Raw genomic sequence first — 15,865 nt, 5'->3', positions numbered from 1 at the left:
TGTCCTTAACTTCCTTCCATTCCTCTTGCTTCTTTGTTCCATCTCAAGTTCATGAGTCTTGAGCATCCCATAAATTTCATCAAGAGTTGTTTCATCAAGATTATAGTTTTCTCTTATTATTGTGGCCTTCAAATCCCATCTTTCAGGAAGAGCTAACAGGAATTTAAGATTTAAATCTTCAATATCATACTCTTTTTCAACTAGTGACAAATCATTCAAGAGTTTGACAAATCTGTCATATAAATCAGTTAATGACTCATCAGGCTTTGAGTCAAAGTGCTCATACTCTTGAGTGAGTATAGTCTTCCTGTTCTTCTTGATTGAATCAGTTCCCTGACACCTTGTTTCCAAAACATCCCATATCTCTTTTGCAGTCTTGCATTGAATTACCCTGTTTGACATGACATTATCAATGGCACTATACAACAAGTGTCTTACCTTTGCATCCTTTGCAATCGATGAGATATCTTCAGCAGTGTAATCACTTTTCTCCTTTGGTACAGACTTTGGTGGCTGAACTGCAACTTCCACAGAGAGTTTGGTTGGCATATGTGGTCCTTCATAAATCCTGTCAAGATATTCTGGATCTGTAGCTTCCAGAAACATAGCCATCTTCACTTTTCATATGGAATACTCAGAAGGTTTCAACATGGGAACTCTTATAGTCTCATATCGACTATTGATTATGGTTTTTGGAGGTTCTTCAGTTTTGGTGGGCTTGGTTGGAGTTTCTTCTTCAGACATGATTGATTTTGGATCTTAAACTGTTTGTGTGTTAACAGATTGCTCTGATACCACTTGTTAGGTCACACACACTGTAGAAGGGGGTTGAATACAGTGTTTAGCACAATCAAATCGAATATAAGAACTCAATTAACAGAAAACAGATTTTATTCAACACAATAAACTCTGTTACAATATGGAACTGTACTCTCTTAGTGATGAACAAATTATCACGAGAGCTGCTAGAGTTACAAAGAATAATAACTGCGATAATCGTAACACATATAGTGTAAACTCTATGCCTGTGTCTATATACTAGACAGTTACAAGATAATCTTCTAATTGATATGAAATATAATTATGCTTCCTAAAATATATCAACTAGTTATCTTCTCTTCCAAGTATTATATTCTTCATAGAATTCCTTCTTCATGCACAATTCTTTATGTCTTAGTCTCGATCTTCTTTCCTTTCAATCAGCCGCCTGCCTTTTCTGAAAGTCATCTTAAGTCCTTATATTATTTCCTGATAAATATCTTCTGAATCTTAAGTTCTGATAACTTAAGTTCTGATATCTTAAGTTCTGTCTTTGGTATAAGTGTTGATTTCCAGTTAAAAACTGATTTGTCCTGTTAAGTAAAATCTGAAAACTAAACACAAATCATATTACACATGACATTATCAAATATATCTAACATAACAGTAGTAACAATATAGATCAGTTCATATAGTTTATTTAAATAAAATTTAAAATTTTTGGTCAACTATGTATTCAACATATATGTTAATTTTTAACTTTTTATTTGTAAACATAATAACGACATTCTACAAATTAAGTTTAATTGTTTCATTTTAAACGTACACGGACTACTCTGTTTATATTGATTCATTAAATACAAATTATATAACACAAACAAGAATATATATATATATATATATTTGTTAATAAGTTATATTAGAAATGTTGTGTAATTTGATAATGTCTTGTCTGAAAATAATACTTATCGATAAACAATTAACTTATATTTGATATACGTTAGATATTATACAACATTAAAAATAAAAAAATAACTAAAAATATTATTATAATTGTATGATGTATAAAAAATTCTAGAAAATTATCATGGCTCGCACGGGTTATTATGCTAGTTATTAGAGATAAAAGGGAAAAATCCGTCATTTCACTGAATATAAAAATGAAGACCCGCAACCTCTTGTTTTTTTACTTGTAATTTATTTTAGTATGAAACTATATACCATCTCGATTATAGTTGATTAATTATTTAAATATTAGTTATCTGTAAACATGTTGCAATACTATTTTGTAAAACTTGTTTTAGGTTCAATTTGGTTATGATTATAATACATATTTTAGTAATTTGTGATTAGCTTGTACGTCAATTGAATATTGGAATCTGGGCACCCTATTTGGATATTTTATTTTACGGGTTATAACGAAAGCATGCTACTTGATTTCTTGTTCATGAGTTTTAAAATCATATATAAACAAGATTTAGCTTGTCATTCTTTATTTAGATATTTAAAAATTTGATTTCTCTGTAATTAAACGAATATAAGTATCTACTTATTCTTTCCTTCAAACATATATTATTTTTTAAAATTATATTATTTTTTAAAATTATATATTTATTTCATATTTTGTGTCACAAAATATTTAGGGGTGGGTTACCCAAAATACCGAATATCGGTGTGAGTGACTTTTTTAACCACTCGGCCTCGCATTCCCTGAATGCGTATAGGTAGATTACCACTCTAATTCAACTCTCCCTTCTTAAAGTACTTTCCCACCTCTCCTGTCTCTGTTTCCGCACAAATATTATACACATCCACATTTTTCATTTTCAAACTCTCGATTATAGTTGTAAAATGGATCACTCACAAATTTATATACAAAACAAGTAGTATATTGCCCGATTTCTGTACATATTTCAGATTGAGGATTTTGCTTGATTATGTTTTAAAAGGGTTAGGATATTAATTGTTATATCTGCTTCTATTGGTACTTGTATTATTGGTAAGGTAAGACTAGGTTTTGAAATCAGAATTTTGGTACTTTGATTGGTATTATATCTTGGGGTTTACAATGGATGAAAAGATAGAGAGGATGACATCTGACGGTGATGAATTGATGATGTCTCATGTCGATAGCCGCATGTTTTTGTATTTTTATGAGTTGGGTTTTTCATGTTAACAAAGCATAGTTTCTGACTGTAAACTTGGACACCACATAGGCATCCAATGAATGTGCAAAGGTGAGTGTACACATTAGCCTTATGCGTGGGCATCGAACTCGTATTTGACATATGCGTATGTTTTGTTAAAATAATAAAGAATTCAGCGAATATCAAAGCATACGCATCTGCTGCATGCGCATTTACATAATGCATATAGGTCTGATAATTTTGGACACTAATTTAGCACATGAGTATTATAGGCAGCCAAATATAAAATTTGGTTATTATAGGGTATTTGGATAATATACGATAAAGATGTTTCGTTCAGTTAATTTGTGTCATGATTCGGTCGAGAATCATGTAATTTATTAGTAGCATGTATGCACGCATGGTGTATTTAATTTAGTTTACATATGTTAAGAAGAAGTGTCAGCATTCTCCATATGAGTGGGGTTTTAAAGCGCATTTTCACCTTGATCTTATGTAATTTATTTAATTCTAATATGTGTTTTATTTTTAAATAATTGAAGTGACATGCGCTATTTTTTTCAGTTGATTAATTGTCTTCTGTTTGTTAGTATTTATGTCAGTTTCTAAAGAGTGTAGTTTGGTTATGGTGTAAGAATACAATTCGTTTATAAATAATTAACTATGTTTGCTTATTAATTTTAGGATTTGTTTGTATTATTAATTTCGAATTTTTAAGTGTCAACTTTAAGTTAAGTATTTTTTACTTTTATTTTTTGAAAAAGAAATTTCAATTTTATTAATAATTTCGTATATGATATAAGAATTTTGACTTTGAAAGTACAAGATATAATTATTTGTGTATTTTAGAACCCAGTCTCTATATTTTCGAACTCGTTCGTAATTTATGGTATAGTTCAAGAATTAGACTTAGATATCATTAGTAGTCGCACGAGCGTGCACCTTTATATATTTATTCAAGGCGCAAAATTATTGAATTTTAGATGCCGACAACTGCAAAGTATGGTATAAAAAATAAGAATAAGAATTATATGTCGACTAGTGGAAAAATGTGGTTGTAGATCAAGATTGTGGTTTTTATAAGAATTATCATTTCGTTATGTTTTACTTTGTTCTACTCTGTTATAAATTTTACACTGTTCTGCTTTAAATTCTGAATTTTAAAATATAAAACTTTGGGTCAGATTTATTTTAGAAAATATTTTACAAAGTTATTATTATTTTGAGAAAATTGTTTTATTAAAACACCCATTGTTTTTCTGTTATAAAGTCAGTCAATTTGTACTTGTTGAGCTTTGTAGCTCACCCCTTTAATATTTCAGGTTCAAAATATTTGGAGTATATTTAGAATAAGGAATGAGAAAACTGTGGAGATCTGTGTTACTTAGTTTCGTGCTATTTGAATTAGAATAAAGACTTTCGTATTTAAAAAATTAATTTGATTATCTGTTTAGACAATTATTATCGGATTTGTGGAGCCGCGTCTCCGATTTTATGATTTTTGGATTTAATAAGTTTGACCGCTGCTTTGACCTTCGTTATATATTTTGAATTATCGAATAAGAATCTATTTTATTTAAATTTTTGTATTTAGATTAATAGTCCAGAAATTCGGGTTGTTACAGTACGCAACGTGAAATGCAAATTTATAATCTCTTATGCAACTATTTTCAGCCTTGATGCAAATTTATAATACCCTATATATGTTGTTTTTTGAAAAAAATATTTTCCTAAGGAATTGAACATAGGTATTACAAGAGTTTTAACCACCGTGCTACTTAAATCATATACTTTGTTAATCATACACATATTATATTACGTTTGCTTGTGTGTCTTTAAATGAATAAATATTTTATATTTTAAATATTGAGACTTACTAATCATTTATAATCATATTTTTCTTTTACATTTGCTACTTTTATCATATTATTATATGATATTTTTTTAATTAATACATATGTAATATTTCGTTAAATACACACGATATGAAACAGAGTTAATCAAACTGAAATCAAGTATTATACATTTACGATGGAATATATACAATAGTTCAATAGATATATTTTATCTCATTTTATTACTGAAAATATATATTTAATTAAATTAATTATTATATAGAACTAAAATATATTATTTGATTGGATCCATTCTATAATATATACATAAATATAATCATATTAATCGCAAAAAAATGTCATAGAATTACTTCATAAAATTCTAAAAGGATTTATAAATTTGAACAAATAGTTATGACAATTGAGTCGAATTTATTAAAAAAATCTTAAATAATAAATAAATATTATTATTGAATTAGTACATGGAGAAAGGTGGATATCATTAACGAATAAAAGTCGTCAACAATTAAAATAACGATGTATTAATCATTGTACTAGAAAACAATTCATGTATGACCTATATCAACACTGTCATCACTATAACATATTCTCAAATACATATTTAATGCGACCCACATATATTGTTTAACTACACGTCATCGTCATAAATATAACAATCTTGTACCAACACTTTAATACGATATTAATGATGTTGGACGGAGACATTGTCGATTCTAAATAAAACAAGTTTCAATTATTATACACCCATAAATATTGGACCTACACAAACTACAATTTGTATCGACAAGTCTTTAACTCAAAGATTACATCTACCCAAAATATCTATCATAACCAGAATCATCAGATATTGAAAAAAAAAAACTGAAACACTACAAAGTATTTCATCACTAAAAAGTTTAAACAATCATTGGGTATAAGTTGTTTTTAGTGATATTTTTAATACACTACAAATAATTTATTAAGTACAATATATTTTATTTTCTAACAAACCCGTACTAAAGTTTAAAAAAAAATAAAAGTAACATTTTTGTCTTTTTCATGATAAAATATAAGAACAAAACTTTATATATAATTTTAATGGCCATATTATTTTCTTATTTTTTGAAATTTTAAATATATTTACACATATTTCCAAAATTAAAAGCTTGAAAAACTGATAATAGACCACCTTAAGTGACCGCAAATGATAACTTGTTGAGATCGGTGAACAAAATGATATATGGGCTCCATTTCAGTGACCAGTTTAATATTTAACACACTGAAAATATCATAAAAATATTTAATGTTATATTAAGAATATCATTCCGAAACTCTCTGCATTCAAAATTAAAATCATAAATATATTTCTTTATCTAACACTCTGAGAAATACACTGTCACATGTGTCTTATATTGATACTAATAAAAGTTGACGACAATAATGATTTCGGGGTACGAAGTTGAAAAAACAGAATGATCCTGAATCACATGTTTTTTCTTTTAATATAAAATGATATTATGTATACAAATCCATACTTTAAAACTTTGCATTTTATAATTTGTTTTACTTTTCGTAAAAAATATATATAAATGTAATTATATGTCATGAATAATTGTAACTTTAAGTTTTCGATTTTATCTTACTTTTTTCACATTCAGATTGAATGATTAAAAATGTAAAAATTTAATTACAAAACGAATTTTTTTAATATAACACCTAATATCCAAAATGACAGTCGACATATATTTTGATGACTACTAAAAAATGACGGTTATTATGTTAGTTATATTTCTATTAGCGAAATAAAAAGGCTTTCTACAAATAATAAGGAAATAATAAATATATTTGTATGAAAACTGAACTACTAGCTTATGATCTTTCCGGACACATCTTTTTTTCCTCCCACTTCTGTGGCTAACTTTTTTTTTTTGAAACGGAATAAATTACTGCATTACGTCAAACAATTATAAAAGAGTCCTCCAACAAACACGTATGGGGAGACGTGAATAAATTACAGTAACTTTTAAACATCCCAAGTATATTCATTATGCATGTTTTATCGTAAAAAAAAAGAACCTAAACCTTTTAACAAGATGATTTCAATATTGTTTGGAACCTTTATTTCTTAAATTTGTAAAATTTTAAACAAAAATAATTAATTTCTTAATAAAAAATAACAATATTTAATAGTAAATATATTGAAAATATCGAATTTATGAAATTTAAAAGAAAAGGGTAAATTTTAATAATAATAAAAAATAAAAAAAAATTATAACAAAAATTAAATTCAAAAGTAAATATCTTAAAAAAATAAAATTTAAATAAAGTTCGAAATAGGGAAGCTTATCACCGATTATAGGCTAGTGTAAAATTATGAACCAAAATACATGTTTTTTCTTTAGCTGGGAAGTATGCTACGTAACTTGGTTCCAAGTAGAATCGTAAATGTGTCGAACGGAGTGAAACTCTTAAGTGTTTATTTTTCAACTCGTTAAAATTTTATTAAAAATATATTCGAGCTCAAACTTTTATCCCGTCAGAAATTTATTCGTATCAATTTATTAAGAAAAAGTTATCGTGAACATGTTTAAAAACTGCTCGCGACCTATAGCTCACGGATAACTTATGAATATTGTTCACGAATAAAATAAAATAATTAAATAATTACTATTTAGCATGTATTAAAAATCAAATCCTATAAATATATAACTATTTATAAATTTAACAAAAACATTATAAATGGATTAAATAAAAAAGTAAATAAACTTATAAATAAATATATACACCGTTATTTACTAATTATTGTGTCACGACTCGCGACGCATGTTGATAAAACAAGCCGTCTATATTTAATTAGTTAACATATACTTGTTCGCGGGTATATCAACGATTGTGTTACCGGACCTGTTCACGAATAATACAATCGTACTTATACACAAATTTTTGAGTCGAATTATATTGTATTCAATTTTAATTTATTTATAAATCAAATCTTGAAATTTTATTTATGTTTCACTCTTTTATGAATTGAACCGAACTCAAACTGAATTTTTCTCGAACCGTTACCGAACTATTTATGAGCGAATCAACTCATTTAATGCCCTAGTTCCAACGAATTACAAGTTACTATGTAACTCCAAAAATCGCAAACTTAACAAGGCCTACACTTGAAGAAAAAAGCTAAATAATACTACATGCACAAAAAAATGTACAAAAAATTGTTATCAAATGACGTGGTATGGAGGATGGGGCAGGATATAATAATTTAATCGGTGCTATTGGTATAAATGTAGAAGCTCTATTTTCATTTAACTACCATATAAATGGTCTTTGCCAACATTCAAAAATGGTATTGGTAAGAAAAATGTTGGCTTATCTGACATGAAATTAAAAAGTATGATATATGGTAACATCATAACCAAATATTTCTATAAGTGTTGCCGAAGATTTGCTATGCCAACATAGGATGTTGGCTTAAATATGCTAAAAAAATAAAAACAAATTAAGCGGGGGGAAATTCTCGCTCAAACTAAAATTGATATCCCGCATAAATAAAATAGAAAAAGCTGACAAAAGACAAAACACAAGACACAAGTTGTCACATCTCTGTCCGAGAAGTATACACGAGCAGGCATTTAATATTTAATAATAAAACTTTTATATTTTAACTGTGTTACTTGTTATTGTTAATAATGAGTTGATGGAATTTAGTATTAAATGTGCAAAATATTTATATATTAGAAAGTGTGTGCATTTAGTTGTTTGATATTTATGTGGTAGCTTAATATTATCAAGAAAGTAATTATTATATTTTATTTCATAAAAATATATTTTTCATTATTTAAATTATAGATAAAATACGAGTTATTGAATTGTGAGTTAATTGTTAAAATAACTATTAGAGTAATTTTTGAGATTTTAAGTTGGTTGGAAGGTAGAGAAAGTAAAAAATTGATTAGTAAAGTAGTTGCTTCTAATAAAATAAGAAGTAGACAAAAGGTGGTCATGCATGAGAAATCATCACAATATTGATGTTACATGTCCATTTACTCACTTAGTGACATAGTCTTGTTAATTGGTTATATTACAGTAATAATAAACTAACTAAGAATAGGAATATGGACACAAAGAAAAAAAACATAGCCATAAAATGGAAAATGAGACTTACAATATACACACTTAGTAGCTTAGTTTTTTAATAATAATAATAATAATAATAATAATAATAATAAACACTACAAGAAAACATGACAAAACCGACCGTCATAAACGGTCGGTTAAGAGGCAACATGGCCGGTTAAAATAGTCATAACCGACCACAGGGCATGGTCGGTTATGACTTTTGGTCGGGTTTAACCCTCATAACCGACCACTATGTTGGTCGGTTAAGTGCCTGGGCATTTTATTCAAATGTGGGGTCACTGTGTACACGTGGCAACACGTGCGTGTTCCCACGTCACTGAGTCATAACCGACTGTAGGTGGTCGGTTATGTCTAAAAAGTTGACTGGAACTTATAATCGACCGTTGTCAAAGTGTGCACATCGGTCAGTTTTATTTTAGAGGCTAACTTAAATGTCATAACCGACCGTCCTAAAACCGACCACCCTCTAAAAAAGACGGTCGGTTTTATGAAGAAGGTGGTCGGTTATGTCCATTGACGGTCGGTTTTCTGGATTTTGTAATGGTCAAAAGTGGTCGGTTATGCCTATTGTCGGTCGGTTTTAAGGTCTGATTTTAAAAAAATTGCAGGTTTTTCTGCAGCCCCTGTATACCAAACCATATCAATACACAAATCCAATCCAATCACAACCAAACAACCAAAACAAACAATAATGATAATCATTAAACTATACTACTCAAAATCATTCGCAAAAGCTAGTAAATTTCATAATTAAACCATAGTAATTAAATCCAACGCAAACATTCACAAACTCCGATAACCGGAGGATTAAACCGTATCATTACATCATTATAAGCAATCCTAAATAACCGACAAAGTATAAAACCATCACAACGTATTATATTACATCCCATAACCATCAAATTACAATAGTCTTAAAACCGATCAATGTAAACTAATCCGACAAATCAACATCAGACGATCCACCGCCATCACCGCCGTCATCACCGCCACCATCATCAAAGTCCTCATCATCGGAGGTCTCATCCTCGGACGTGTAATCCTTATCGACTTCCATAGTACGCCGATTATTTTCCTAGATACACAAGTTTAATTAAACTAGTTAAAAAGAAGAAACAAAATTTACATGTGAATGAAAACAAATAAATAAACAAGAAGGTCAAAAATTATACCTCCACAACACGAGCTTCCGTCTTTTGGACGATATCTTCAATCAAGGAGCCTACGATATGCATGATCTCGCCACTGATAAGGTTATTCAATTGAAACCTTTGGCTAGGATCGGAGGATGGATCCGCGGCCTCAAGAGCGGTACGTGCGAATGTAGCTATTTCCGCATCGAAAAGTTGGCGAGCAAACCGATTTGGATTAGCACGGATCGCCGTAAGCACATTCCTCACCATGGCAAGATATACATTGTCGGGGATCGCTTCACGTTGTCTCGGAGCGGATGAGGATGAGCCGGCTTCATTCCGTGTGGAATCTCGGTACCGGGTAGCAAGTGTAGGGAAGAGATCGGTGGCCCGAGCATTGGGGAACCCCACCACATAATTCTTTTTCGGCTTTGTACCTTGGGGGACCTCCAAGGCTTCCATCCACCAATCCCACGGCTCATCCCGATCACCCGTTTGTGTAACCTCCACGGGCATGCGCTCGATAATGGCGGTATATCGTTCCTACAAATTCATTTAAAACAACTAACGATGCATTTAAAATTAAATAAAAATACATATAAAATCACATATAAAATGCATTTAAAATCACATAAATACATATAAAATCACATATTAACGATGCATTTAAAATCACATAAAAATGCATATAAAATCACATATAAAAATGCATTTAAAATCACATAAATACATATAAAATCACATATTAACCCTCATTTAAAATCACATAAAAATGCATATAAAATCACATAAAAATGCATTTAAAATCACATTAAAATACATATAAAATCAAATATTAAAGATGCATATAAAATCACATAAAAATGCATTTAAAATCACATTAAAATACATATAATATCACATATTAAAGGTGCATTTAAAATCACATAAAAATGCATATAAAATCACATAAAAATATATTTAAAATCACATTAAATACATATAAAATCACATATTAAAGATGCATTTAAAATCACATAAAAATGCATATAAAATCACATGAAAATACATATAAATTCACTTATTAAATATGCATTTAAAATCACATAAAAATGCATATAAAAACACATAAAAATGCTTTTAAAATCACATGAAAATACATATAAATTCACTTATTAAAGATGCATTTAAAATCACATAAAATGGTCATAAAAGTACACAAAAATTATCGCAATACGCATGGCGGCCGGTGTAGTGTAGACGGATTTTTCCGGATCGGATCTAACTATCCTATGACATTTATCCCACACCTCGAGTCTCGTCGGTTTTTTCTTGTTTTTATTCGTCATTACCTTTCAAAATATTAAACAACTTATATTAGCACGTCCTAATAATTAGCTGATTATATTAAATATGGTGAACGTGTATGTATGTGTGTGTGATGGAATATAATAATATTACCTCCAGAACTTTATTGAATGACCTTGCACCGGCACTATGCAATCTTTCAACTTGTTGTCGGTTGGTGGATCCAACCGATGACCGGTGCAAGTGTCCTTCGTTCTTCTCCCAATACTCCAAAAGGTCCTTCCAAAAAGGAACCGACCAATAAGGCGGCTTCAAAGACAACTTGCTCACGCCCTCCTCCATTGCTTTTCGCTCCACCCTCTTCTTAAGCTCGTTCAAAGTCCTTTTTATCGTCACTTTAATGTGTTCTTCCACAATTTTTCGAGCTTTTGAACGGCTTTGCCCCTTAAGATGCCTATAATATTTCTAAAATTGCAAAAAAAAAAAAAAGAAAACGAGGATAAATGCATCATAAAATCAAGAAATAAATGACAATTAAAAAAAATAACTTACATGAAACTCCTCGACTCTTGCATTCAACCAACCCGGGTGACATTCTTCTATATCGGTATAAGTGTAACGCCCAAGAGGCCACTTCTCCCGAATAATAGCCAAAAGCGTTTTCTTAGCCGTATCATCTTCAATACTATATTTAAACAAAAGAAAACAATAAACATTAACAATTCACATAATAATACTGAACAATGAACCAAAAATATAAACATATAGGAATAATGCAATTTAAAAACTTTTTAACTTACTGTCCATCGGAGATATCAATGCGATATGGCTTCAATGTCGGTTTCTCTCCATATATGCCACTCGAATGTGATCGAGGTCGCCTTACTCGCCATTCTCGCTCCTCCGCATTTGCCATGTGCCGAGTCGGATCATTCGGGTCCGAATCCGAATTCGTCGGCTCATCCCGTAAATGCACGCTGCCTTTGCCCTTACCCTTGGCCTTGCCCTATATAGTACTAGTGGCTTTGGCCTTGCCCTTGCCCTTGTCCTTCTTCCCCTTAACCGACCACCTTAAAACCGACCACCCCTTTAAGGTTACGGTCGGTTTTATCAAGAAGGTGGTCGGTTTTAGTCAAGGAGACGGTCGGTTTTCTGGGAAATATTATAGTCAAATATTATGATTTTTTGGCCCTAACCGGACGTAAACGCATAAAAATTTAGCATTAAAACCAAAAATTCACAAACCCATTAAAAATTTACTATAACTTATAAATAAAGTATCCTAATCATTACAAATTTACTAAAAATCATCTTTAAAATACAAATGACGTTATTCAAAATCGTCAAAACCATCATCATCTTCGTTATCATCATCATCCTCATTGTCACCTTCACTTATTTCTTCTTCTCCTTCATTTTCATCTTCGTCATCCTTCAAATCATCTTCTTCGTCTTCTTCTTCTTCTTCACGCCGAATAAACAGTAATTGTTCATATTATGCAAAATCGACAAAGAGCGAAAACGAGGTCGATGCATTAGATCTATCTTCCTGAAAAGCGTCCTCTATATCATTTTGCGCAATGATAGATTCATCAATTGGGCGACTTTTAGATTTGACCATCGTATATATTTTCGCTTTTGGATCCAATACACTAGGAGCATAATATACTTGTGAGACTTGACTAGCTAAAATAAAAATCTCATTTGACTTCAATCTTGAAGTCATATCAATTGTAATCACATGATTCTTATCAATCTTCACACCATTACCAACACTATCAAACCATATACATTTGAACAAATATACATGATTGCATCCTTGATAAATAAGTCTAATAATTTCATGTAGTTGACCATAATAATCAAGATTATTTCTGTGCAAATTTCCTTTAACAACAATACCAGAACCGGATGCAGATTTTGTTAAAAATTTATATCCATTAACTTGACAAGTCTCAAAAGTCATAACTTTTAATACCGGCCCTTCAAGTAAGTCCCTAAAACGAGGTCCTTCCACCTCATCTTTATCAACCTAAAAACAATTCAAATCGATGAGACGTTGTAATTATAAAAATTTAAAACAAAAATAAATCATGCATATTAAAAATAGATAAATACATTTTGTTTAAACCAAGTTTTAAATCGACTTTTGACAATACGATCTAAATCTTGAGGTGTTGTTTCCGGGCGTTGTCGCATAACACGATCTTGGTACTTCCTAAAATATAAATAGAAATTAACAAAAATCATGCATGTGTCATTAACAAAAATTATTACGCATATTTTAAAGTAAGATTTTGGTACCTCAGATAAGGTTGAACTTCAGGAGAGTTTAAAAGAACATATTCTTCCGCTAACTCTCGTTCATCATCACTCATGTATCGAGTTCCTTCCTTTCCAAGAGATTGAATTGGATAATTGAACACTTCTAAATTCTCGGAATTTTGCACACCAAACAAAACCTCGTTACGACGTACCTTATTATGGATCGTGTCAGAGGCAAAATAAAAGGAACAAATATTAAGAATCTCCTCCTCCATATATCGTTGGACAATTGACCCCTCAACCCTTGCTTTATTACCGACTTTTTGTTTTAATTTGCCCAACAAACGCTCAATCAGATACATCCAATGCCAATAAGCAGGTCTAGCAAGTCTAATTTCTTCGGCTAAATGTACAACCAAGTGTTCCATCGAATCAAACCAACTTTGAGGAAAAATCATTTCCAACAAACACAACGCTCTGATAACCGATTTTCCATTATTTTCAAGTCAGTTTTTGTAACCACGGATGAACATAAATCTTGGAAAAAGTTAGAAATTGTCGTGATTGCATCGACAATAGGCGCCAGTAGAAGTTCACGAATTGCGAGAGGCAATAATTTTTGAAGAAAAATGTGACAATCATGCGATTTGAATCCATAAAATGTACATTCTTCAACATTGCAACAACGTGATATATTTGAGGAATAACCATCCGAAAGTTTTAGTGAACTAATCCATTCACACAAAAGTTTACGTTGTTTTCTAGTAAGGGAATAAGGTGCTTTAGGTGACTTTCCTTTCTCATCGATCCACAAATATGGTAACACCCCAAAATGCTTGCAATCCGCTCTTGCTTTTTTATGATCTTTTGACTTTTCCGCATTGACAATAGTAAAAAAAATATTTTCAAAAACATTTTTTTCCGTATGCATGATGTCAATTGAATATCGTAAACTATGTGATGACCAATAAGGAAGTTCGTAAAAGATTGGGACATGAGTCCAATGATGCTCTTCCCCGTATCCAACACTCCTTGCCTTCGAATTAGTCTTTCCGGGTGGTGGAAAACTAAACCATCAAGTAATTCCTTAACACCCTCACCGGACAAACGACCACGAAACAATCTTCTTTCTTCGTTATCAAACAAATTACTTTTTTGACGGAGTGGATCATTTGATTCAAGGAATATTCGGTTCGTGCCATAGAAACTACATTTTCCATAATATTTTAATCGAAACCCTTGCATGCTTCCAAGACACACTTGATATCCCATCTTTCCTTTGCCCGACCACCCACTTATCATACTCATAGCGGGATAATCACTAATTGTCCACATAATAGCCGCTCTCATTGTAAAATTTTGTTTCAAAGATTGATCGTATGTCTTCACCCCGGTATTCCACAATATCTTCAATTCATCGATGAGAGGCCTTAGACAAACGTTAATATCTTTTCCAATACTATTTGGACCCGGAACTATATCGGTCATGAACATATAAGGCTTTTTCATACACATCGATGGTGGAAGATTGTAGACAACTATCACCACGGACCACACACTATATGTTTTTTTCTCGGTAGGGATAAAAGGGTTGAAACCATTGGTCGCAAGACCGAGCCTTATGTTACGAATCTCTTAAGCAAATGAAGGATACCGACAGTCAAAATTTTTCCACTCTTCTCCATCCGCGGGATGACTTATTTCTCCATCTTTCACATCTCTATTTTTGTACCATCTCATGTGATCGGATGTATGTCCCGACATATATAACCGTTGTAATCGAGGGATCAAAGGAAAGTGTCTTAAGATTTTTTTTGCTATTTTTTTTACCATTTTTCCTAGAAACATCCCAATAACGATCTTCACCACATATATCATACACAACTTTATCCTTGTCATCTCCATAAAATAACATACAATCATTCTCACATAAATCAATTTTTTCATATTCAACCCTCAAATCCTTCATAATTTTTTCATTGCATAATAACTTTCGGGTAATGTATGTTTTTTTTGGTAACACATCTATAAGAAGTTTAAGAAAACTATCAAAAGCTTTATTACTACAATGCGAGTTATTTTTGAATTCCAATAATTTGGTGGTAAAGCTTAATCTTGTGTATTTTGTATTACCGGGATAAATAGGTGCTCCATTTTCAACAATAATCTCGTACAATTTTTTAGCACTATCATTTGGAGCTTCTTCTACATTCATAGTTCCCGTATCCGTAGTTTCATAAAATTAATAATTTTCACCGGCTAAATCATGTAACATCGCATTCAAATCTACCGGTTC

The 15,865-nt window shown here is 30.8% G+C and overlaps 1 protein-coding gene across 1 annotated transcript; it reads right to left on the bottom strand.

Moving 5' to 3' along the window:
* Window positions 1–12,799: 12,799 nt before the first annotated feature.
* LOC141691880 (uncharacterized) lies at window positions 12,800–15,084 on the bottom strand. Its single transcript, XM_074496632.1, has 4 exons — window positions 14,606–15,084; window positions 13,609–14,046; window positions 13,423–13,522; window positions 12,800–13,336 (listed from the first exon to the last, which is right to left on the bottom strand). The coding sequence occupies exons 1-4, from the start codon at window positions 15,082–15,084 to the stop codon at window positions 12,800–12,802; spliced, it is 1,554 nt and encodes a 517-aa protein (XP_074352733.1).
* Window positions 15,085–15,865: the final 781 nt, after the last annotated feature.

This window comes from Apium graveolens, chromosome 10, assembly GCF_009905375.1.
Source record: "Apium graveolens cultivar Ventura chromosome 10, ASM990537v1, whole genome shotgun sequence".
Classification (NCBI taxonomy): domain Eukaryota; kingdom Viridiplantae; phylum Streptophyta; class Magnoliopsida; order Apiales; family Apiaceae; genus Apium; species Apium graveolens.
The sequence above is the reverse complement of the archived record's forward strand: the minus strand, read 5'-3'. Positions and strand labels throughout refer to the sequence as shown.

What these genes read in the sequence shown, in the direction of transcription:
- LOC141691880 (XM_074496632.1), bottom strand. Translation starts at nt 15,084, where the DNA reads ATGTGTATGAAAAAGCCTTATATGTTCATGACCGATATAGTTCCGGGT. An exon ending in CCGGAAAGACTAATTCGAAG is followed by an intron (nt 14,047 to 14,605) that starts GCAAGGAGTGTT and finishes ATCGGTTATCAG; the next exon opens with AGCGTTGTGTTTGTTGGAAA. An exon ending in AAACTTGGTTTAAACAAAAT is followed by an intron (nt 13,337 to 13,422) that starts GTATTTATCTAT and finishes AATTGTTTTTAG; the next exon opens with GTTGATAAAGATGAGGTGGA.